This window comes from Electrona antarctica, assembly GCF_951216825.1.
Source record: "Electrona antarctica genome assembly, chromosome: 15".
Lineage (NCBI taxonomy): Eukaryota > Metazoa > Chordata > Actinopteri > Myctophiformes > Myctophidae > Electrona > Electrona antarctica.
The window spans coordinates 31,153,057-31,180,140 of record NC_136796.1 but is presented as its reverse complement, the minus strand read 5'-3'; the positions used below and the strand labels follow the sequence as shown (position 1 = coordinate 31,180,140).

At 45.5% G+C, this 27,084-nt stretch overlaps 1 protein-coding gene across 1 annotated transcript in view; it reads left to right on the top strand.

Moving 5' to 3' along the window:
• csmd2 (CUB and Sushi multiple domains 2) overlaps positions 1 to 27,084 on the top strand; it is a gene marked incomplete at its 3' end in the record, with an annotated part of 248,131 nt that overhangs the window by 49,854 nt on the left and 171,193 nt on the right. The window contains exon 18 of the mRNA XM_079522057.1: positions 10,165 to 10,291. Coding sequence (XP_079378183.1) covers positions 10,165 to 10,291 — 127 coding nt within the window. The remainder of the gene's footprint in view (positions 1 to 10,164; positions 10,292 to 27,084) is intronic.

Genomic DNA, 27,084 nt, shown 5'->3' with positions numbered 1-27,084 from the left:
TGATGTGTGGTTATTTTTTCATGCATCCATTTGACAGCGAGAACATTTCTCACCAATGGGTCTTACAGTAGCAGAACTTTGGTGTTTATTTCTAATGCCTGGATGTAGAGCAGGTGCGTTTCTCTGATCGCCGACTTGGCTGTGGGCAGCTACAGTCACTAAATAGAAACAAGAATGACTCAGTCAGAATTGCTCTCGTTTATGAACAGCTATGATCAGTTTGTGTGCCTCAGCCTCTGCCTCATGCTCACGGCTTCACGTTGCGGCGTTCAGAATATGCAGCCAATACGGCTTCATGTTGCGGCGTTCAGAGTATGTGTTTCATGCCGTTCAGACTTATTTATGTTTATGGGTAAGTCTTATGGGTAAGTCTTATGGGTAAGTCTTATGGGTAAGTCGTATGGGTAAGTCTTATGGGTAAGTCTTATGGGTAAGTCTTATGGGTAAGTCGTATGGGTAAGTCTTATGGGTAAGTCTTATGGGTAAGTCTTATGGGTAAGTCTTATGGGTAAGTCTTCCATTGGCTTAGAGGCAGCCAATTATGAAAAAAGTCTCTACTACGGTCGCTAGTAGAGCTAGATCAACATGTCGTCCTGCCGCTTTGCAAGCAGCTGGCAAAAAACTAAAAAGTGGTGGAAATAGGCTACCGTAGCAGCACTCCAAAGAATACAAAAAAATGCAATACTTTTGGCTCAGATGCACAACACCTGAACGAGGTGAGGAAAAGCTTTTGCTATGGGAGTGACAGACGAAGCCAGTGCTGCTCTCGGTAATAGGGGGATAACTGTGGTTGATGGCTGTTGTTTGTTCAATCGCGAGCGTCGCTGTCCCCTTTCAGAACGACGAGTGCCCCAGGAAATGATTCTCCGTTCATTTTCTCCATAGGCTTTTCAAAAAGTATTTATATAAAGACGGTTACGCGGCGGACAAAGCCTTTTGCGGCTGCGGGCCCCAAGCTCTGGAACATGCTGCCCCTCCATATTAGATCTGCAGAGTCAATTGGGGCTTTTAAATCCCTCCTCAAAACTCATCTGTTCTCCCTCGCCTTTAACTGCACCTGATTTACCTGTATATTGATTTCCTGCTCTGTGCTATTGTATGCTCTGTTTTATATTTTATTGTCTCTCTTTTCATTGTTTTATATTGCTATGCTCTACTGTCTTGTTTTACTCTGTTCAGCACTTTGGTCAGCTTTGGCTGTTGTAAATGTGCTATACAAATAAAGTTTGATTTGATTTGAACTCGGATCGTAACAAATCTTGACAACAAACACTATATTTTGGGCCGATCAAATAATTAGAAAGAAGAAAATAAAGGCAGGATACAACACTATTTGTTTTGTTTTTCTTCTTATAAATTATTTGTTCGGCCCAAAACATTTATTTATTTATTGTCATGATTTGTCACGATCCGAGTTGTCTTTGTCCGCCGCGTAACCATCTTTATGTAAATACTTTTTGAAAAGCCTATGGAGAAAATGAACGGAGAATCATTTCCTGGCCCACTCGTCGCTCTGAAAGGGGGCGGGACTGCAACGCTCTATAGATGAGACTTCTAGTCACAACATTGTTGTCCAGGTTGACAGTGCAAAATCAGTCATTACGACGGCATCAAGGCCCGCCAAAATTAATTTTAGTTGACTAAATCTACAGTTGATTTAGTAAAATCTTATGTGATTTAGTCGACTAAAACTAGACTAACACTAAAACATTCCAGGTAACTAAAATGTGACTAAAACTAAAATCTAAATTTGGTGTCAAAATAACATCAAGCTGCCGTGTCCCCTTTAGATCCTCACATCTGTATCGTATCACGACTGCAAATGCCCCCATTTCTAAAATAGGACTTCTTCGCCATGTCAGCTATACAGGGGGCACCTAGTTTGTCCCCTCTTCCTGCATGTCTTCCTCCATGTCAGCTATACAGGGGGCACCTAGTTTGTCCCCTCTTCCTGCATGTCTTCCTCCATGTCAGCTATACAGGGGGCACCTAGTTCGTCCCCTCTTCCTGCATGTCTTCCTCCATGTCAGCTATACAGGGGGCACCTAGTGTGTCCCCTCTTCCTGCATGTCGTCCTCCATGTCAGCTATACAGGGGGCACCTAGTTTGTCCCCTCTTCCTGCATGTCGTCCTCCATGTCAGCTATACAGGGGGCACCTAGTTTGTCCCCTCTTCCTGCATGTCTTCCTCCATGTCAGCTATACAGGGGGCAGCTAGTTTGTCCCCTCTTCCTGCATGTCTTCCTCCATGTCAGCTATACAGGGGGCACCTAGTTTGTCCCCTCTTCCTGCATGTCGTCCTCCATGTCAGCTATACAGGGGGCACCTAGTTTGTCCCCTCTTCCTGCATGTCGTCCTCCATGTCAGCTATACAGGGGGCACCTAGTTTGTCCCCTCTTCCTGCATGGCCAACGGAGGACAAAGAGCTAAAGTTACAGTGGAGGAGCTACGTTTTACGGAAAAGGAGATGATGCCAGGGTTTTCACTCCACGCATGCACACGCGCGCTCGTGCATGCACACATTGACTCACACTCACAAATGCCCACACAACACGAGTTTGACAAGTCATCCTGTTCATCCGGCGATTTTAGTAGGTTTGTGTCATGAATCATGATTTTATAATCTTTTCCATTTACGGTAGAAGCTGCCCACAAAGTCACTGCTTTAAGCACCACAACCATCCTACACATCACTTCTCTCTGTCTCTATCTCTCTCTCTCTCTCTCTCACACGCATGCATGCACACACACGCGCACACACACTCACACTGCGTGTGTGGAGTCACAATCACATATTTCTGAGTTCCTCCCAGGCTATTGGATGACGCCATTCTCTCAAACTCAGAAATGCTGCGGGCAGTGCGGATATGAGACGGCAGCCTGCTGTGTTTGCAGTGGTGTAAAGTAACCATTTACTCAAGTGCTGCATGTGCTTAAGTACAATTTTGAGGTATCTTTTACTTTTCTGGGGTATTTTCAATACTGTTACTTCTACTCTTATTTTGTACTTTTTACTCCACTACAAATATTTGAAAACATTATTTACTAGTTCCTTATTTCAATTTGTTTTTTCAAAAGATTTTTTATACATTTTAGACTTTTTCTGCATATACTTTCTGCTTTTGGTGCTTTGAGTATAGGCTACATTTTGATACCAATGCTTTTATACTTTTACTCAAGTACATGTGAATACCAGACTTTTACTTATATAGAGTATTTCTGCATTGCAGTATTGACACATTTAATGTGTAACTGTGAGTATAGGCTACTTTTACCACCACTGGGACGAAGCCCATCCTCTCAAACTCAGGAACGCTGCGTGCGGGGCAGAGACTCAGGAACGCTGCGTGCGGGGCAGAGACTCAGGAACGCTGCGTGCGGGGCAGAGACTCAGGAACGCTGCGTGCGGGGCAGAGACTCTGGAACGCTGCGTGCGGGGCAGAGACTCAGGAACGCTGCGTGCGGGGCAGAGACTCTGGAACGCTGCGTGCGGGGCAGAGACTCTGGAACGCTGCGTGCGGGGCAGAGACTCTGGAACGCTGCGTGCGGGGCAGAGACTCAGGAACGCTGCGTGCGGGGCAGAGACTCAGGAACGCTGCGTGCGGGGCAGAGACAACGCTGCGTGCGGGGAAGAGACGAGGCAACATGCCTGGTGTGTTTGTGACACCGCACCGGGCCATTACAATAAAAGCACTTGGCACCTGCTTCCCATCGCCCCCCCCCCACCCCCCCCTGACAGGTCATTTTACATAGTGGAATAAACAACAGTCAGGGGGAAATGGGAACACACTTGGCCTCTCCGTGCTCCCTTTCTGCTGGATGCTCAGCCTTAACAAACAGCTCGTACACAGCACAGTATGGGAGGAGATGTGTCTCTTTGTAGGAAAGAGCAGCGCAGGGGCGAGTGCAGCGCTTCAGAAGCATCAAGGGAGCTGCCAGTTATACCTAGAGGTTGATTTAGTTTCCTTTTTTTACTCCAGACGCCCGTCTCCCTCCCGCCTCATGAAAACAACAACAAGGTCCTTACGCAAAGCAACAAAAACCCCTCTTTCTCCAGCGAGAAGCAGTGGTACTTGCCGGTGTTAAGCGTGTGTATGTTTTGATTGTTTCCCCTGCATTGTAAATAACAGAAGCCCTTGTTCTGAGGCAACTTGCCTGAGAGAGGGGTGGGGGGGTGGGAGACATGCGTGTTAAATGTTTTTTAAAGCACCATTTCTGCGTCATTGAGGCAAAGCAGTGAATACAACACTCCGTGGAGTGAACGGAGTTAAGCACCGAAAATAGCCAATTGACGTATGTAGCCTATACTCCGCCAGGCTTCACTCAGGCCCCGAGCCTGTGGCTGAACCCTGGATGCTCGCGGAGAGACCGATATTAAGTGTGGAGTAGAGTTATACAGCACTGCTCCCCAAACCTTTTTTTTGTTAGCTCAAGACCCAAAAGAGAAATGTGATGTCTCCCCATGGGACCCTGCAAGCTGGTGAAAATAGCAGATCTCCTATTCGGCAGAGCAGCAATTTTCACTACTTCTTAAACATTTGTTTTCAAATTTGCTTTTGATAAATCATTGAATTTGAAGTTGACTGCCACCTGGTGGACGCAAGAGCCAACGCTAGACTGCCGACCCGGATGTACTTCGTTTTAGTGTGTTGCATGCTTAGAGTATATATGAATGGAGACGGCACCCGGAGGAAACCCTGAGGCGCAATGGACATAGTGGCCGAATTTGGTATTGCAGCGCTGGGCCAAGAACATGAACGCGCTGGTCCGTTGACTATTATTGCGCACGTTCATGATGACACGTGAACGCGGTTTCAGTGCAATGGCAGCGCGTTCATGTCTTTGGCCCAATCAATCCCAGAATGCACTCTGTTCCTAACCGGAAGGAGGAGTGAAATCGCCTCATGCGCTTCTGAGCAAGTGGATGGAAGGAGAACTCGGGTGCCGTCTCTATTCATATATACTCTAAGGTTGCACGCTGGATACACGTCCGGCTTGGGCGGCCATCTTAGATGGTAATAATTAGCGTCAATGCTAGCAAGCTAAAATGAAGCCATCCTTGCTCTAGAAAGCGCCAATGTTCCAATTGGGATCACCGGATAATCAGCAAAGACCTCCGAACATAGCAGATGCGCGGAACCGGCCTGCGATCGCTGAAGAAGGAAAGGCCAAGCCAAAAAAATACAAATACAAAAAAATAAATCATCGATCAGCAATAATAAAGCTTATCTAGTTTGTTAATAAATATTGTGAGCTTGTAGATCAGGTATTTTCAAAAGATTTTTAGCCATTCTTTTGGGCCTGCTTTCATAGCCTGGGAGGCATTAGTGTTGTTTTTGCAGCAAATTTTGATTTTAGTTTTAGTCATAGTCTCTTGAATAGTTTTCATTTAGTTTTAGTCATATTTTAGTCACCATGGAATGTCTTAGTGTTATAGTCGACTAAATATCATATGATTTTAGTCGACTAAATGTATTTTGGCGGGCCTTGATGCCGTCGTAATGACTTGCTGAAAATAGCCGATCTACAAGCTTGCGATGCGTTGTGAGCTTGTAGATCTGCTATTTTCAGCATGCAACTAATTGTAAAATGCTCCAGTGCCTCTTTCTCTCATAATTGTAAAATTACTTATATTGAACCTCTTGTCCACTAGTCCCTTCCTAACATGTATCAGGCGGAACCCCAAACTGGAATCAGTACAGTACCCAAAATTCCCTGTGATCAAGGCATCATTTCATGGCCTAAAAGTACTTCTTGGAATAGTTTGTTTGGTATATCATCTAGTATTCCAACTCGTAGCGACTGGCGAGACCAAAAAACAACAAAAAACAAACAAAACTAGAAAAAGTGCCCTTCTGGGCACAGGTCTCCACCAGGAGGATAGGACTGTGTGAGATGTTTGTCAAAATGTTTAGGAGTAATATAAACATGTTTACCTTTGATGGCAATTGGATGACTTGAGGCATTTTGTTCCAAAAATGTGTTTTGCAAAAATCAACCTGTTGGTGGCGCTATAAAAGGGTGGGATATATTCCTCAGCCTAGTAAGAAAATGTGTGAAAGATTTCACGTAAATTGCATGCTGCGTTCATGATTTGAGGCTTTTGTTCAAAACGGGGCAATCTTGCAAACTGTGAAAGCCAATTATAGCCCATTAGGATGGAATATGAAATATCGGACAGATCCGACTTGAGCACATGACCATAGAGATACTGTGTAACGATTTGTGAGATTTTTGGACAAAATCTGGAGGAGTAATATCAAAAAATGTGTTTTACAAAAGTCGGCCTCCTGGTGGCGCTATAAAAGGCAGATGCGGAAAATGCAGGTCAAAGGTTTGTCCTTGGCCTCTAGGGAGTGTGCATGCAACGTTTCACGCAGATCGGTGCAGTTTTAGGTAAAAAATGTGAAAAGCTGCCTCATGGTGGCGCTATAACAGGCCGTTCTGGAAAATGCGGGGCAGAGGTTCATCGTTGGCATCCAGGGAGTGTGTGTGCAAAGTTTGGCATCGACCAGGTTAACGGTGCCGGAGATTAGCTGGTAACAGACGGACGGAAGGACGGACGGACGGACGGACACACACACGGACGGACACACACACGGACGGAGTGCAAAACATACTCTCTCCCCATGCCTTCGGCCTGGTGGAGACAAAAAGAATCAGGGGGGACCAAAACAAAGTGATGCCGGAAAGAGTAAAATTCTTATCATCCGGTCTAAACCACTCCTATATACCGGTTCACCATCCGGTCTAAACCACTCCTATATACCGGTTCACATGGGCTATTTAGTAACACAGATCAGGCTTTCCTCCCAGGTGGAAAGTCTGGTGACGCATGGTTAGTTTTCATAGACCTGGTTGCTAATTTCTCTTGCTAAATCTGGCAACACTGGCCAGAAGAACAAGATGCTGCCTTTGTCTTCCTTTGATAGATCACCCTTTTGTCTTTCCTCCTCGCACTCACCCAGGACATTGTGCTTGTGCTTGTGCTTGTGCTTGTGCTTGTGCTTGTGCTTGTGCTTGTGCTTGTGCTTGTGCTTGTGCTTGTGCGTGTGCGTGTGCTTGTGCTTGTGCTTGTGCAGCTTGTGCTTGTGCTTGTGCGTGTGCGCACACGTGTAAAATGGATGAAGGAAAAGCTCAATCCTATCACGTGTATCACAACTTCACTCAGTCATACATTCTTCTCTGTTTGTGAAAGGTTAAAATCGGCCCCTTGGCTGTGTGTGTGTGTGTGTGTGTGTGTGTGTGTGTGTGTGTGTGTGTGTGTGTGTGTGTGTGTGTGTGTGTGTGTGTGTGTGTGTGTGTGTGTGTGTGTGTGTGTGTGTGTGTGTGTGTGTGTGTGTGTGTGTGTGTGTGTGTGTGTGTGTGTGTGTGTGTGTGTGTGTGCGTGCTCGTGCGCTTTATGCTTTGACAGCAGAAACTATCAGAGGGCAGCTCTGGTGATTATTGCTGTCTAAATGCATAATGCATGAGTGTGTGTGGATATGCGTGTGAGAGAGCTGGGGGGGGGGGTGAGCTGGGGGTGGGGCGGCAGAGGGGTTAAAATAGGACAAGTAAGAGAGGCAGAATCTATAAATAAATGGATGTGATGTTTATCCGATGGATAGGGACACAGTGTCTCTGTCTCATAGGTCAGTGGTTTTCAACCAGTTGTCCGGGGACCACCAGTGGTCCTTGAGAGTATTCCAGGTGGTCCCCATTACATGCAGCTAAATGACGGAGAGTTGGTAACCAAATGGACCCTTATAGATCTTTAACTCTTGAGAGCGTAAGATGAAACCAAATGGACCCGTACGGGTTTCATGTTACGCTCTCAAGAGTTAAATTAAACTGTTAAACATCTGCATTACTCAATAGGTGCTCATCATGATCATCTGTCTGTCTGATACCAGTGGTGGAAAAAAGTACTCACATTAGTTACTCAAGTAAAAGTATTCATACGGCAATGTAGATGTACTCCGTTACAAGTAGTACAATCCTGTATTCAAAATGTACATGAGTAAAAGTACTAACGTATTGGTATCAAAAAGTACCAAAAGGGAAAAGTATGCATTGTGCAGAATGACCCGTTTCAAGTTTCCTAAGGTATAACAAATCTTTTGAAAATGGCATCTATGGTGATCTACAAGCTCACAATGTGTTGCGATGTGACGCATTGTGAGCTTGTAGATCGGCTGAAACAAAAAAGCCTCGTTTCCATTGTATGTATTCAATTCATCATCAAGACATGAAAGACATATACTGTAAGACATGCAATGGTTTTGAATGAGCATAGGGAGTCAACAGGTTTTATGGCCGCTGGAAGCTAGGCCGTTCCGCATATTCGTGGCAGAATAGTATAAAGGCATGCATTCATCCCCATGTTTGTACCTCCATTCTCTTTCTGGAGTCCATTCTCAAAGTGGAGTCTGCTTCCCGACAGATGTCATCAAAATGTTCAAATCGAGGACAGAATTGTCCCTGCACATTTCTTTCCTCCATTATTTCTGTTCAACTGCATTGGTCTCTCTCTCTCTCGCTCTCTCTCTCTCTCTCTCTCTCTCACCCTCCCTCTCCCCCCCTCTCTCTGTGTGTGCATTGTGTTTGTGAGACTGCATGTGTGAAGTGTGTGTGAGATGTGTGTCTTCACGTTGCTTGTTGTGCGACCAAGCTCATTGGGATTTGGCATTAAGGGATTCTCTGCTTGTTGATCCATGAAACTAGAACTGTCATATCTACAGACCCTTACTGTTAAACACACACACACACACACACACACACACACACACACACACACACACACACACACACACACACACACACACACACACACACACACACACACACACCCCCACACCAGTGACAAGCGAGTGATTTGTATTCTTGACAACGTGACAAGACTGCCATTCCCCTGGTATGATGTATTGTCCATCACCGTGACCCTTAGAATGCACTGGCCTAGCTAGCCTCACCAGAATTACAACCCCTATATAGCATGCCACTATGTCGCACGCACGCACGCACGCACGCACGCACGCACGCACGCACGCACGCACGCACGCACGCACGCACGCACGCACGCACGCACGCACGCACGCACGCACGCACGCACGCACGCACGCACGCACGCACGCACGCACGCACGCACACACACACACACACACACACACACACACACACACACGTCTACAATACAGTGTGTTCCCCTTTGATTGATGGCTCAAGCTAAACTTTAATATCCCTGTCACATCAGTCAAGGTATAATCTCTCTTCTTGTCATAAAACGCTGTTTGTGTAAACCTGAGTGCTGTTGGTACCAGATGAGCTCTTTTCTCATAACATAACACAGCCTGCACCAGAATTCACAGGAGACGAGCTGTGTGATAGTGTGGAACGCGTTAGCTTAGTCGAGAGGAGATACACACGCAGGCACGCAGGCACGGAAGCACTCCCACGTGCACGCATCATTCTCTCTCTACGCAAACACATTAGACACACAGCGATCATATCGACATCATGGCTCTTCTGCCTGCTATCATTGACGTCACAAGATGACGAAATGCATTGCGTGACTGACATGGTTGATAATTTAGGAAACGAGTGAAACGGGAGGCCCTTTGGATCATGTAAATAAAGTCTGGCCATGTGCTCGGTGTAGCTATATGAAGTCTTCAGGATGTTGATTTGTTTAAAGTTTTTCATTGTACATTCAAAAGACTGAGGCATGATTTAAGTGGTTGCGCTACACTCATGCACAGCAAAGTATAACCACTTAACTAGCTTAACATCTCCTCTTTCCTTTCTCAAATTCCCATACCCCAAATCTCAGCCACTTTTCACTCACACTCGATCACTCCAGCATGGTGGCGTTACGGTGAAATTGGTGGCCTGCTGAAATATGTGACAATCGTGTAGTAGACAATCACATAATGTCAGTCTGTCCGAATGTACAGCTATAGTTCAATAGCTGTATTTAGGCCACATATTTATAGACCTATGTAAGTAAGTCCTGCACACATAAGTCACATATTTCGACTGGTCACCAATTTCACCGTTATGCTGGAGTGATCGAGTGAGTGAGTGAGTGGCCGAGATTTGGGGTATTGGAATCTGGCCTCTCTCTCTCTCTCTCTCTCTCTCATCCCTCCTCTCTCTCACTGTCATGTGTTTCCTCTCTCCCATGCAGCTGAGTGCGGTGGCAGCACCCAGGATGAGCCCAGTGGGCGCATCCTTTCCCCGGGCTATCCGGCTCCATATGAACACAACCTACACTGCGTGTGGACCATCGAGGCGGCCCCTGGCAGCACCATCAGGTTTGTCCACACACTCATGTATGTGGTTTTACATGCTACACATTTTTCATAAATCAGTGCTATATTGTATTGAACACCCTTTGTGTCTGTGTGTTTTTGAACCAATGAAAAGTAGTACGAAGTGCTTCGGACAAAACCTTAACTCCAGTGGACCCTCTGCTAAAGACTCCTCCACCTCTCCCCCTCTCATGCAAGCAGTTGACAATATATAAAGTCACAGCACCAACTTTGATGAGGCAGTATTGCTTTGTTTTCCAGAAACATGTATATTTTTAATTTCTTGAAAAATGTACATTTTGGAGTTAGGTGGTTTCTTCCCGACAGCAGAGATATGATAAATCCTTTCACTTACTTGACCAACGGTGGTTTATCCTTATGCTCCCTCATTTTCTCCCTCTACACCTATTATGACAAGGTTCTAGGTTTGGCCAGTATTCATTCTTTTTCTGTTTTTGTTTTGTTTTGTAAGAGCAAAATGTGTGAATATGGTAGATTTGCATTTATTATGAAACCATGGCATGCATTAATTCATTCATTCATTAATTCATTCATTCATTCATTAATTAATTAATTAATTAATTCATTCATTCATTCACTAAAAGCCTGGAGTTGGGCAAAGTTGGTTCAGGGGTTTAAAAGCGTTTCGGCTTACAACGAGTCAGTGATACATATTGGCCTGTGTATGTGTGCGTGCGCACGTGCGTGCCCTGCCTGCCCACCTGTGCGTGTGCACTCGCTCTGCGAGTGACCCCATCCAATCCGTTCCCCGCTTATAAGGGCGTCCCAGGTAATGGCGGCGCATTTTGCCAGTGTAATTTTGCATGAAAATCTGGCAGGTGGCGAGAGTGCCCGTAATTGTCGAGAAGTTATAATAATTGGGCTGTTTACCAAGCTGCTCACTTCAGCTCACCTCTGCCCACCAATGACACCACAACGCCACACACACGCCTGAGCCCACTGCCACGCACACACAGACGCAATATACACTTCCATTTGTCCTTCAAACTTTATAGGCCAAGTTCATCGTGTGATGAATCCCTCCTGAACGGATTCCGGCCTCTTGGCTAACACTAATGAATTAATGAATTAATTAATTAATGAATTAATTAATGTTTATTTCTAACTCTTTTAAATAAAAAGACAATACAAATACAAAATATACAATAATACATTAAAAGAAAAAAAGGCAAAACAAAATATAGTACAATTGTTCGAAAAGGAGTAGGAATGAAGCCTAAGCTTATCTGGTCCAATTTTGTACAATTTAAAAATAAACATAAATATATCAAGGTTCCCTTTATATACCTATTTGTCTATTTATTTTAGCACTAAGTGGAACCATAATGGAACCTCAAACCCCCCCCCCCCCTTCTTCTTCTCTGTAGCTCATAAGCAAAGTATACCCTTCTTAAACAGTGCAATAGTATGAACAATCAATGAACAATATGAATGAACAATAGTTCATTCACAGCTTATCATTCACACCACTATAAGGATGGATGTGTGAGTTCTGTCAGACGCCTACATGTACAATGTGACACTATCTGGAACACTAGCACTGAACAGGGTTCTGAGATAAGGGGGCCTTTTCAGATGGGGAGCCACACAACGGCCCGCGTTCTCGCTTGGATCCGTGGAGTCACCGCGCTGCTCGTGTGAATGGCGCATCCCGTAGAAAACGCTCAACACATTTCAACTGTCGTTACATGGCGGGCGTGTGAGCGAGACGAGCGCGGACGTGCCAGTTTCACGGGAGTGTGCCCGCTTGTCGTTTCGCCTGTCAGATTCCTGCCGTCTCCCTATTTCGGCCTGCCTGCCTGCCTGCCTGCCTGCTCGCTTTTTCTCTCAATGAAAATGAATTACAAGCCAGGTCAATCGCTGAAAAGGCCTTTTTATTCTCAAAAATATAATATTCCTTTCCTCCCTAAACCGAGGTCATGGATGGGTGGCATGGCAACGGTGTTTCCGGCCCCTTTTAAACAGCTCACATTGAGTATTACTGCGGGGGCTCACAGCCATCAGCATGGCACTAGGGAGCCTTGTGTCCATATGCATACTGTGTCTGTGTGTGGGATTCAAGCTTGGCTGCTGCATGTGTTAGCGTACAGATTGCTTTGTTCTTCATCATGGACATTATGTAGATGCATGTTACATATTACACTGCATATGCCTTCCATACTGCGCGTGCGTGTGTGTGTGCACGATGACACGTTTGTGTGTGGGTGTCTACACATATGCGTGTACTGTGTGCCCTCATTATCGCTGTGTGCCTGCCTTATGTGTTTGTAGGTGCTACCCGACAAATTGAGCATTTGCATGTCGCCGTAAGCTTAATTGATGCTCTGACGCACGACAGTGTCGCACGCTGACAATAACACCCCTAGAAGGCAATCTCACAGCGGGATGTGTTTGTGCACATTGTGAGCTTGTAGGTCTGCTAGTTTTTAGGTGTGCGACACCGTTGTGCGACAAAGTATAAATCAGGCTTAACAGCACCAGACCTCTGCAGTAATCATAGCTTCATTAGTGACTACACTTCACTTCTGGGTCCCTGGCATCCTTGTGTAGGTTGTGTCACATACTGTACCGGTATATATAGCTTTGATCGCAACCAACAGCATCCATTATTGAGAAGTCATTTACAATGCATTAGGTCAGGGACCGCTTGTCTCCCAAATGCCGCACGCCAAAGCTAGCTCGCTAATCACTGTGTTGAGCATGTATGCGCGAACGGGAGTCATGCCAAACGACATGATTGAATGCCTTACTGTATACTGTACTGTACCGCCCACTCACCAGTGAAATAAGAGGATTCACTGAAGGATTCCAGTATGGACTTGAAAGAGCACAGATATGACAATGTTGTGGATGGTGGCAACTGGGGGAGGGTTCGGTGATAACGAGTCAAGGTTTGGCAACGAGTTATAAAGTAGAAGAGCCATTTGAACAACTTGACCTGAGACTGCTACGGCTGTTAAGTTAAGTTAAGTTATGTAAGGAAAAGAAAGTAATAGAGCAGTGTTTCGAGAGAGATCCGGCGACCCCACTTTGAATCGTGTAACCACTAGTCTAGCTATTTGAAAATATCAGATTTACAATCCCATAATGCATTGCAATGGAAAGTGTTTTGAGCTTGTAGATCTGCTATATTTGACAAAAATCACGAACATATCACAAATCTTGGGACAAAATCATTTCAGATGGGTGTATGCGGCTAAATGCATGTGTCAATGTGTGGTTCCTTGACATGAAAATGTTGGAAAACCCTCACTTGATGACACTTGAACATGTCATGAAGCTGACAGCTGTTAACAGTGTGCAGTGTGTTCAAGTTCAGGCTATGTGTCCATTAGGAGATGTTTTGATCTCTGTTCATGAACTGTACATACTGTAAGTGATGAGAGCAGCATGTACAATTACAGTATCTGTTGCTAATTACATAAATGCATCCCTTTGCTTTCATGAGTACACTCTTGCTTTTATCTTCCGCCCATTGTAAAATATCAAGCCAGTTCCATGCTGAGATGATGTTTGACGTCTCTTAATGGCTCTGCTTTATCAACAGAAGTTGAATGGTAAAGCTTTACATTCCCACCACGTCAACATATTTTTTCTTTCTTTCTTTTTTTCCCACTGGTCCATTCAGATGTCTGGGTGTAGGTTTTCTTTCTTTTTTCCCACTGGTCCATTCAGGTGTCCGGGTGTAGGTTTTCTTTATTTTTTCCCACTGGTCCATTCAGATGTCCGGGTGTAGGTTTTCTTTCTTTTTTCCCACTGGTCCATTCAGATGTCCGGGTGTAGGTTTTCTTTCTTTTTTCCCACTGGTCCATTCAGATGTCCGGGTGTAGGTTTTCTTTCTTTTTTCCCACTGGTCCATTCAGATGTCCGGGTGTAGGTTTCGCAATGACAAACGCACACTGATTTATTCCCAGCGTGTCCTTTCATTAGTGTTCCCCGGTGTTGGCTGCGTTGCCCTCTTAGCTGATGCACACTCCCTCAGGGACCACCGTATACGCGGCGCACGTCCTCATGTATTAACGGTATCGAGCTTAGCATGGCGCACCAACATCTATCCGTTCATTACTCAAGAACGGCAAGGTTCCCAGCGGTGGCCGAACGGTTTGCGGAGCGGTCTTGATACCGGAAGGTCGCCAGTTCGTATCCCCGGACCGGCACGTTAAAATTACCACCGCTGAAGTGCCCTTGAGCAAGGCATTGAACCACTACCATGAAATGTTCTATGAGCAGGGCCTGGCTGTAAACAAGTATCTGATGCTTAGTCCAGTTACCCTGGGTAACTGGACTCGCTTTCCCGAGTCATGAATGTGGTGTCTTTGGAAAGGGGGACAACTTGTATAGCAAATGTTATGCTATTGAAGCATCTCAAGTGGTTAAGTATGCAAACATGCATACTTAAGTGTCAGGGGCAAGGGCAGCACGCACTCTCAAACACACTATTCTGAACAACAGCACAATGTTGTTCACCATCTCTTCTCAGTTATGAGAGGGACTCAGTCTGGTCCACTTGAGTGAATACAAAACAGACAACTGAGGTTGTGCTTCCCGTCCTTATCCGCTCCTTCTCGTCTCTTCACGGCAACTCCTCTGACATTCACCGGGGCCATTATGCCTTGTTAGGAACTGGGACGAGTCGAGACGAGAGCGATCAGATTCAAAAGAGCATGTGTATCATTCTACAAAACAAAGACATTCTTTTTAAATCCTTGGGGTGTAAAAACACAATTTTCGCTGCACTACTTCAACCTGTTATTTTCTCTCCCCTGTAAAACACTAATATGACCCTTATTTTCATTCACAGTACTTGGTGTAGCAGTGGATGGATGGTAATAGTGGTGGCCATGTTAGTTTCCACCGACAGAAATCCCATTCAGTTCTCCATAGACATTTCAGAAAATCCTTGTATTAAGGATTTTAAGCCTGGAATCAAGCCAAGCCAGATCCATGGTGAATCGTGACCATACAACATTTGATTCTGTTGGGTGCGGCACAAGGGGGTGGTGGGGCTTGAGGTATGTCTGTGTCTTAATGAAATCCTCTACAGAGGAAAGGGATGGGATTTTTACTTTCAGAAACTGGCTGTGATGTGAAGCTCTACGGGTTTTGCGGTCTGTTAACAGATCTAGCTTTAACTGGGATTCTTTCCGGATATAGCTGTAGCATTGAGGCCTGCATGTTATGGGTCTGTGTTACTTACAGAGCTTGCTGTAGCATTAGGGGCCTGCCCTGCATTACAGATCTTGCACAATGACACAGAGAGGAGAAAAGTAGCAGCAGGGAGAGAAACCAAGTACACACAGATTAGTGAATATTGGCACCACTGGGTTTTGGCTGGTGAAAGAGATGTACAAGATGAGCATAAAACCACTGGTCTTATCTTAGAGAGGGAGAGAGAGATGCAGAGAGGTTGCAACTATACTGCCAATAGCATAATCTATTCTCAATACACCCCCATTCCTCTTGTCTTGGGCAGCGGTGGCCGAACGGTTTGCGGAGCGGTCTTGTTATCGGAAGGTCGCCAGTTCATATCCCCGGACCGGCACGTTAAAATTACCACCGCTGAAGTGCCCTTGAGCAAGGCATTGAACCCCTACCATGAAATGTTCTATGAGCAGGGTCTGGCTGTAAACAAGTTCGTCGAGCTTAGTCCATTCACCCTGGGTAAACAAAGAACTTTGCTTTGCTCTCTCTCTCTCTCTCTCTCTCTCTCTCTCTCTCTCTCTCTCTCTCTTCACCTTCCACTGTGTCTGTAACTGCCCCTCAGGGGGCGGTTTTGCTATAGAATATAGGTCTCAAACGAAAAGCAACCGGATCATTTTCACGACGTCTACCTGACGTATTTTTTCTTTTCTCTTTCCCATTATTCAACTGTATGATTCCGTCAATCACTCCTCTGCACTCCCTCCTGCTCTTCTTTCCTTTTCTTCAGTTCAGTTTCGTCACCCTGGCTCTCAATTTGGTACATGGCTCACATCATATCACGTGGTTTCTACATTCTGACAGTCCTGAAGGTTGCATAGAAACAGAACGTGAGCCTCGTTTGCACCATGAGCGGGAGTCCAACATGTGCTGCGTTGATGCCGTCTCATGTATAATTGCCTGTTCCTCATGAAAATTACAGAAACTGCCTCACTCCTTGTCTGCACACGCACGCACGCACGCACGCACGCACGCACGCACGCACGCACGCACACACGCACACACGCACACACACACACACACACAGATGTATCGAATATTTAACATTTTCAACAAAAAAGCACAGCAAGTATCATTGAAGAGAATGAAGTGTGGAAAGGCAGGTGGAACTTTTGACTAGGTCGTTCAACAGGATCTTAGAGAATGAAAGTATGCCTGAGGAATGGAGAAGTGTGCTGGTGCTGGAGTGTTCAGAACAAGGCTGACGTGCAGAGCTGTGGAAACTACAGAGGGATAAAGCTGATATATACAATGAAGTTATGGGAAAGAGTGGTGGAAGCTAGACTAAGGGCATAGGTGAGCATTTCTGAGCAGCAGTATGGTTTCATGCCAAGGAAGAGTACGACAGCTGTGCAACATTTGCTTCGAGGATGTTGACAGAGAAGTTCAGAGAAGGTCAGAGGGATGCTGCATTGTGTCTTTGTAGATCTGGAGAAAGTATATACGATAGGGTGCCAAGAGAGGAACTGTGGTATTGTATGAGGAGGTCTGGAGTGACGGAGAAGGATGTTCGAGTGGTGCAGGACATGTGTTGTAAGACAGTGGTGAGGTGTGCTATGGGTGTGACAGAGGAGTTCAAGGTGGAAGTGCGTCTGCATCAAGGATCAGCACTGAGCCAAAAATAGCAGACCTACAAGCTCGTAGCGCGCCACTCGGTGGCGCGCTATGAGCTTGTAGATCTGCTATTTTTCAATAGCTAAATTATAACATAATGTTTAAAACACCAAAACACAAAGAGTAGTGGAAGCTAGACTAAGGGCAGAGGTGAGCATTTCTGAGCAGCAGTACGGTTTCATGCCAAGGAAGAGTACGACAGATGCAGTATTTGCTTCGAGGATGTTGACAGAGAAGTTCAGAGAAGGTCAGAGGGATGCTGCATTGTGTCTTTGTAGATCTGGAGAAAGTATATACGATAGGGTGCCAAGAGAGGAACTGTGGTATTGTATGAGGAGGTCTGGAGTGACGGAGAAGGATGTTCGAGTGGTGCAGGACATTCAAGGTGGAAGTGCGTCTGCATCAAGGATCAGCACTGAGCCCGGCCCCTTGTTGTTCGCCATGGTCATGGACAGGCTGACAGACGAGGTTAGACAGGGATCAGTGTAAAATAAATATAAGTCCGCACCAACAGCTCTGCTCCACAGTGTTTTATTTATTTAACCCATTTAGGCCTGACCTCAAAATTTAAAAAAAATCTTCTAAATCCTCCAGTTTTCTGAAATAAACATTTTCACGATTTTTCAAAAATGAGCTTGTAGATCTGCTATTTTTCAATAGCTAAATTATAACATAATGTTTAAAACACCAAAAGGGGTTCCCGCCCAAAACACTGACATATAGTGGCACGACGTTTTGGCCATGACTGGCCTTCACCAGGTTAGACAGGAATCCCCATGGACCATGATGTTGTTTGCAGACTACATTATGACCTGTAGTGAGAGCAGTGAGCAGGTAGAGAGGACAGTCTAGAGAGGTGGAGATATGCCCTGGAAAGGAGAGGAATGGAGGTATTCAGCAAGAGAGAATACGTGTGTGAGAATGAGAGGAACCCAAGTGGAACAGTGAGGTGAGAGCGAGTAGACGTGAAGAAGGTGGAGGACTTTAAGTACTTGGGGTCAACATTCCAGAGCAATGGAGAGTGTGGAAAAGAGGTGAAGAAATGAGTGCAAGAGAAAAGTGGGTGGAGAAAAGTGGCAGGTGTGATGGGTGATAGGAAGGTATCGGCAAGAATGAAAGGGAAGGTGTACTTAAGATGGTGGTGAGACCAGCTATGTTGTATGGTTTAGAGACGGTTGCACTGAGGAAAAGACAGCAAGTAGAGCTGGAGGTAGCAGAGAATAAAATGTTGAGGTTCTCTCTGGGAGTAACAGGGAGGATAGGATCAGGAACAAGTACATCAGAGAGACAGTGCCAGAGAGGCCAGACTGAGATGGTTTGGACATGTACAGAGGAGCGATAGTGAGTATATCGGTAGAAGGCTGTTGAGGTTGGAATTGCCAGGCAGGAGGCCTAGAGGAAGACCAAAGAGAAGATTTATGGATGTAGTGAAAGAGGACATGAAGTTAGTTTGTGTGAGAGAAGAGGAAGGCTAAAGGAAGTTAATCTAATTATCAAATCAAATGATTTATTTTGTTCGCATGAATGGTATAAATGACATGAATCACATTAGTGTGTTAAAGAAGTATAACTAATTGCATATGTTTGATTAATAACATCTTTGAATCAAGGCTATTGATTAATGTGTGACTGAAGATATTTAATTGAATAAATGGTAATGATGATGACAAAAGTTGTGTTGACTTCTGTGGATCAAGTAATGAAAAAGAAAACAATGTTATCCAGTAATTAAAGTAGTATATTACTGCGTTTTCAAAGCACTATTGGAATGTCACCAGTCAGCCAAAAAGAGGGAAGTGGGAGCAGGTCCCATGTCAGGCTGTTTCTGGGAATGATTAAAAAAAGAAAAGAAAAAAGAACATTAGATAATCATTACATATGTTGGGAATTGATTTATTGAACTGAATTTGAGAAGGTTGTCTGAATGATTAATTGGTTCTGGCAATGACATGATGTACAGAGAAAGAAGAAAATATATAAAAATAAACTGTAATACCTGCCGTGTTCATTTGAGATCACTCCAAGTTAAATGGTGGCGACTGTGGCTCAGGTAAGGAGGTAGAGCAGGTCGTCCAATGATCCATGGGTCGGCGGTTCGAATCCCGGCTCCTCCTGTCTACATGTCGAAGTGTCCTTGGGCAAGACACTGAACCCCAAATTGCTCCCGATGTGCTGGTTGGTACCTTGCATGGCTTCCGCCGCAATCGGTGTATGAATGTGTGTGTGAATGGGTGAATGTAAAGCGCCTTGGATAAAGGCGCTATATAAATGCACCATTTACCATTTACCACACTGCATGTTTTACTGCATGGACTAGAGCAGTGGTTCTCAACCAGTGGTCCTTGAGGGGGTTCCAGTGGTCCCCAGCTAAATGATGGAGAGTTGGTCCTTGAGGGGGTTCCAGTGGTCCCCAGCTAAATGATGGAGAGTTGTTGAGGGGGTTCCAGTGGTCCCCAGCTAAATGATGGAGAGTTGGTCCTTGAGGGGGTTCCAGTGGTCCCCAGCTAAATGATGGAGAGTTGGTCCTTGAGGGGGTTCCAGTGGTCCCCAGCTAAATGATGGAGAGTTGGTCCTTGAGGGGGTTCCAGGTGGTCCCCAGCTAAATGATGGAGAGTTGGTCCTTGAGGGGGTTCCAGGTGGTCCCCAGCTAAACGATGGAGAGTTGGTCCTTGAGGGGGTTCCAGGTGGTCCCCAGCTAAACGATGGAGAGTTGGTCCTTGAGGGGGTTCCAGGTGGTCCCCAGCTAAACGATGGAGAGTTGGTCCTTGAGGGGGTTCCAGGTGGTCCCCAGCTAAACGATGGAGAGTTGGTCCTTGAGGGGGTTCCAGGTGGTCCCCAGCTAAATGATGGAGAGTTGGTCCTTGAGGGGGTTCCAGGTGGTCCCCAGCTAAATGATGGAGAGTTGGTCCTTGAGGGGGTTCCAGGTGGTCCCCAGCTAAATGATGGAGAGTTGGTACCCTGGTCCTTGAGGGGGTTCCAGGTGGTCCCCAGCTAAATGATGGAGAGTTGGTACCCTGGTCCTTGAGGGGATTCCAGGTGGTCCCCAGCTAAATGATGGAGAGTTGGTACCCTGGTCCTTGAGGGGGTTCCAGGTGGTCCCCAGCTAAATGATGGAGAGTTGGTCCTTGAGAGGGTTCCAGGTGGTCCCCAGCTAAATGATGGAGAGTTGGTACAGCAGTGGTCCTTGAGGGGGTTCCAGGTGGTCCCCAGCTAAATGATGGAGAGTTGGTACAGCAGTGGTCCTTGAGGGGGTTCCAGGTGGTCCCCAGCTAAATGATGGAGAGTTGGTACAGCAGTGGTCCTTGAGGGGGTTCCAGGTGGTCCCTAGCTAAATGATGGAGAGTTAGAGCAGTGGTTTTCAACCAGTGGTCCTTGAGGGGGTTCCAGGTGGTCCCCAGCTAAATGATGGAGAGTTAGAGCAGTGGTTTTCAACCAGTGGTCCTTGAGGGGGTTCCAGGTGGTCCCCAGCTAAATGATGGAGAGTTGGTCCTTGAGGGGGTTCCAGGTGGTCCCCATATCAGCTAAATGATGGAGAGTTGGTCCTTGAGGGGGTTCCAGGTGGTCCCCATATCAGCTAAATGATGGAGAGTTGGTCCTTGAGGGGGTTCCAGGTGGTCCCCATATCAGCTAAATGATGGAGAGTTGGTACCCTTATTTGAGAGTGTGGAATGAAAGTCCATTTGGTTTAATTTTACAAAGAGTTAAATTATTGTTAAACATCTGCATTACTTACAAGAAGTCTACACAATAAGAGAATGTAGAAGAATTGTTATTTTGATCAATTTGTTTTCCATCAATACAGCATGGAATTGTGTACATATTTGGGGCTAAATCTGACTCTGAATACAAGAGTCTGAGCCTTTCACTGGCAACACACTGTGTGGACAGTCGGTACTAAAGGTCAACAAACTGTGTGGATAGTCAGTACTAAAGGTCAACAAACTGTGTGGACAGTCAGTACTAAAGGTCAAACTGTGTGGACAGTCAGTACTAAAGGTCAGATTTGAAAACAAGAAAAGAAAAGGGGTTCGCCTGCAGGCAGAACAAAACCTTACAAGTGACACACACTGCTACTTACTGTACTATCAGCAGCTACTGTACATACTGGACAGGGACAACACACTGCTACTTACTGTACTATCAGCAGCTACTGTACATACTGGACAGGGACAACACACTGCTACTTACTGTACTATCAGCAGCTACTGTAAATACTGGACACACACTGCTACTTACTATCATCAGCTACTGTACATACTGGACAACACACTGCTACTTACTGTACTATCAGCAGCTACTGTACATACTGGACAGGGACAACACACTGCTACTTACTATCAGCAGCTACTGTACATACTGGACAACACACTGCTACTTACTATCAGCAGCTACTGTACATACTGGACAGGGACAACACAACACTCTGCTACTTACTATCAGCAGCTACTGTACATACTGGACAGGGACAACACACTGCTACTTACTATCAGCAGCTACTGTACATACTGGACAGGGACAACACAACACTCTGCTACTTACTATCACCAGCTACTGTACATACTGGACACACACTGCTACTTACTATCAGCAGCTACTGTACATACTGGACAGGGACAACACACTGCTACTTACTATCAGCAGCTACTGTACATACTGGACAGGGACACACACTGCTACTTACTATCAGCAGCTACTGTACATACTGGACAGGGACAACACAACACTCTGCTACTTACTATCACCAGCTACTGTACATACTGGACACACACTGCTACCTACTATCAGCAGCTACTGTACATACTGGACAGGGACAACACACTGCTACTTACTATCACCAGCTACTGTACATACTGGACAGGGACACACACTGCTACTTACTATCACCAGCTACTGTACATACTGGACAGGGACACACTCTGCTACTTACTATCAGCAGCTACTGTACATACTGGACAGGGACACACACTGCTACTTACTATCACCAGCTACTGTACATACTGGACAGGGACACACTCTGCTACTTACTATCAGCAGCTACTGTACATACTGGACAGGGACACACACTGCTACTTACTATCAGCAGCTACTGTACATACTGGACAGGGACACACACTGCTACTTACTATCACCAGCTACTGTACATACTGGACACACACTGCTACTTACTATCAGCAGCTACTGTACATACTGGACAGGGACAACACAACACTCTACTTACTATCAGCAGCTACTGTACATACTGGACAGGGACAACACACACACACTGCTACTTACTATCAGCAGCTACTGTACATACTGGACAGGGACAACACTCTGCTACTTACTATCAGCAGCTACTGTAAATACTGGACAGACACACACACACTGCTACTTACTATCAGCAGCTACTGTACATACTGGACAGGGACAACACACTGCTACTTACTGTACTATCAGCAGCTACTGTAAATACTGGACAGGGACAACACTCTGCTACTTACTATCAGCAGCTACTGTACATACTGGACAGGGACACACACTGCTACTTACTATCAGCAGCTACTGTACATACTGGACAGGGACAACACAACACACTGCTACTTACTATCACCAGCTACTGTAAATACTGGACAGGGACACACACTGCTACTTACTATCAGCAGCTACTGTACATACTGGACAGGGACAACACACTGCTACTTACTACCACCAGCTACTGTACATACTGGACAGGGACACACACTGCTACTTACTATCAGCAGCTACTGTACATACTGGACAGGGACAACACTCTGCTACTTACTATCAGCAGCTACTGTACATACTGGACAGGGACACACAACACTCTGCTACTTACTATCAGCAGCTACTGTACATACTGGACACACACTGCTACTTACTATCAGCAGCTACTGTACATACTGGACAGGGACAACACAACACTCTACTTACTATCAGCAGCTACTGTACATACTGGACAGGGACAACACACACACACTGCTACTTACTATCAGCAGCTACTGTACATACTGGACAGGGACAACACAACACTCTACTTACTATCAGCAGCTACTGTACATACTGGACAGGGACAACACACTGCTACTTACTATCAGCAGCTACTGTACATACTGGACAGGGACAACACACTGCTACTTACTATCAGCAGCTACTGTACATACTGGACAGGGACAACACAACACTCTGCTACTTACTATCAGCAGCTACTGTACATACTGGACAGGGACAACACACTGCTACTGTACTATCAGCAGCTACTGTACATACTGGACAGGGACAACACACTGCTACTTACTATCAGCAGCTACTGTACATACTGGACAGGGACAACACACTGCTACTGTACTATCAGCAGCTACTGTACATACTGGACAGGGACAACACACTGCTACGTACTATCAGCAGCTACTGTACATACTGGACAGGGACAACACAACACTCTACTTACTATCAGCAGCTACTGTACATACTGGACAGGGACAACACACACACACACTGCTACTTACTATCAGCAGCTACTGTACATACTGGACAGGGACAACACACTGCTACTTACTATCAGCAGCTACTGTAAATACTGGACAGACACACACACACTGCTACTTACTATCAGCAGCTACTGTAAATACTGGACAGACACACACACACTGCTACTTACTATCAGCAGCTACTGTACATACTGGACAGGGACAACACACTGCTACTTACTGTACTATCAGCAGCTACTGTAAATACTGGACAGGGACAACACTCTGCTACTTACTATCAGCAGCTACTGTACATACTGGACAGGGACACACACTGCTACTTACTATCAGCAGCTACTGTACATACTGGACAGGGACAACACAACACTCTGCTACTTACTATCACCAGCTACTGTAAATACTGGACAGGGACAACACACACTGCTACTTACTATCAGCAGCTACTGTACATACTGGACAGGGACACACACTGCTACTTACTATCAGCAGCTACTGTACATACTGGACAGGGACAACACTCTGCTACTTACTATCAGCAGCTACTGTACATACTGGACAGGGACACACAACACTCTGCTACTTACTATCAGCAGCTACTGTACATACTGGACACACACTGCTACTTACTATCAGCAGCTACTGTACATACTGGACAGGGACAACACAACACTCTACTTACTATCAGCAGCTACTGTACATACTGGACAGGGACAACACACACACACTGCTACTTACTATCAGCAGCTACTGTACATACTGGACAGGGACAACACACACACACTGCTACTTACTATCAGCAGCTACTGTACATACTGGACAGGGACAACACAACACTCTACTTACTATCAGCAGCTACTGTACATACTGGACAGGGACACACACTGCTACTTACTATCAGCAGCTACTGTACATACTGGACAGGGACAACACACTGCTACTGTACTATCAGCAGCTACTGTACATACTGGACAGGGACAACACACTGCTACTTACTATCAGCAGCTACTGTACATACTGGACAGGGACAACACAACACTCTGCTACTTACTATCAGCAGCTACTGTACATACTGGACAGGGACAACACACTGCTACTTACTATCAGCAGCTACTGTACATACTGGACAGGGACACACACTGCTACTTACTATCAGCAGCTACTGTACATACTGGACAGGGACACACACTGCTACTTACTATCAGCAGCTACTGTAAATACTGGACAGGGACAACACAACACTCTTAGATTCTGTTAATACATACTGTATGTGTGTTTTGTGTTGTGAGACACTATTGTTTTTAGATTCACAATAATAATATTCCATCGGTTTCAACTTTCAAGTGATTGTTTGAAATGGCCTGTTTACGCTTGAGTGAGTCTGGGGGGGAGCGCTCTCTAAGCAGGGGGATAATAAGGCTGTGGATGGGATTAGCGTTTGTGCTATAGTTCTAAGACGATGTGTATATCAGCCACACAAACATGTTGTCTGTGCTGTTCTTAACAAGATGAAGAGGTGCTTGTGGCTCCGGGTTTCTTTCTCTGTGCATTCATGCCCACGGTGGCTACTGTGAACTTGAACGTGGCCATGAGTATCCACTGTACATGAATGTATGTGCACACTTGTCCACGTTGGTTTGGATTTTTATATACGCGGCTCATCCACATGCTGCACGGCAGGACTTGTCAAGTAGGTCATGTACACAGAATACACACACGCGTGCACGCCGCAAGCACACCACACACACACACACACACACACACACACACACACACACCACCACACACACACACACACACACACACACACACACACACACACACACACACCACACCACACCACACACACACACACACACACACACACACACACACACACTGCATGCTGTTGAGTAGCCTCGGGCGCATCTCAAACATCCGACAGTATGGGAGTTGCATTCTGACACCAATTATGCAGAAAGGACGGGGACTTGTTGCTGATGCCAACAGAGCAGTGGGCTGTTGGGTTTCCTCTGCGTCAGCTATAGCTCAAGGCATGGTTTTGTAGAGAGGGGATGGGGCGTGGTGGTATCAATACCAACATTTCATCAAGCAACCATAATCTCCTCTGTCAGATGATTTTTCCGTGTGTGTGTGCGTGTGCGTGCACACGTGCGTGTGTGTGTGTGTGTGTGTGTTCGCTCGTTTGCCTATAGGCTCGAAGCTTTAATGCATGGGAGTGGCACTCTCTTTGCATCTCCCAACGCCCCAGCAGAACATATACGGTACATGGGGAGAGGGAGCGGAATGGAGCGGATATTATGTGCATATTTCCTCCTATGTTAGTTTAGCTACTGTAAACCCCTCACGGAGAAGGAGACAGAGGGGGGAAGCGAGGCCTCACGGAGAAGGAGACAGAGGGGGGAAGCCAGGGGGATCACGTTAAATTGTAGATGAGTTTATTATCCCATTCTGGACGCGAACCCCTTTGGTGTTTTAAGCATTACGTTTATACTTCAGCTTTTGAAAAACGCACCGAGTGCCATGCTACGAGCTTGTAGATCTGCTATTTATCTGCTATTCTGCATATTCTCAGATGGGGGTCGGCGGCCAATTACATATCATTTCTGTGTTCCTTGACATGAAATAGAGCACCACTGAAAACTGTTTAGAAGACATTTTGTAGAATCCGGTCTCAGTCCTAAATGGCTTAATCCCTAGATGATGGCCATACTCGTTATAATCTAATGCACCAATAATTGTGCCATTTCCTCCCACAACAAGTCATTCTGTTTCGTGACGCTTGAGTGCGACCGGTTTTCCCCCCTCGTCGGTGTGTGGAATTATACAGAGCATTTTATTTTTTACATCGATAGTATAGTGTTTTCTGCTGAGGATTTTTCTACTTTCTGTGCGGTAAGCATAACGGTTTGAGTCACGCTTTCTCGGTTCCGCTGACCAGACACTGTTTCCCCCCCCTGTGTCATTCCACGAAGGATTCAGTTGAAGGCACATGCACAAAGCCATGCGCGTACTGTAAAAGTGGTGGAAAAGGTAATAAACCTTTTGTACCAATGCTGCAATGTGGAAATACTCAAATACTGTTACAAGTGCAAGTCCGGAATCCCAAATTTACTTACTGTAACTAGTAAACTAAAAGTAGTAGTAAGAGTAGAGTAACTAAAAGTAGAATAGTATTGATATGAAAAATAAAAGTACTCATTGTTCAGAATGTCCTATTCCACAAGGTATCATAATGTACAATTCATAAAAAATCTTTTGAAAATAGCGGATATACAAGCTCAGAACGCATGTCATCACAACAAGTTGTGAGCTTGTAGATCGGCTATTTTCAATTTGTTTAAATGTATGTTTTGTCTACAAAGTAAATAGTAACTATACATAACTACAACTGTACGTTTTCGAATAATTGTAGTGGTGTAAATAAGTATAATATGTGCCTCTGAGAAGTAGTGGAGTAGAAGTAAAAGTATACGG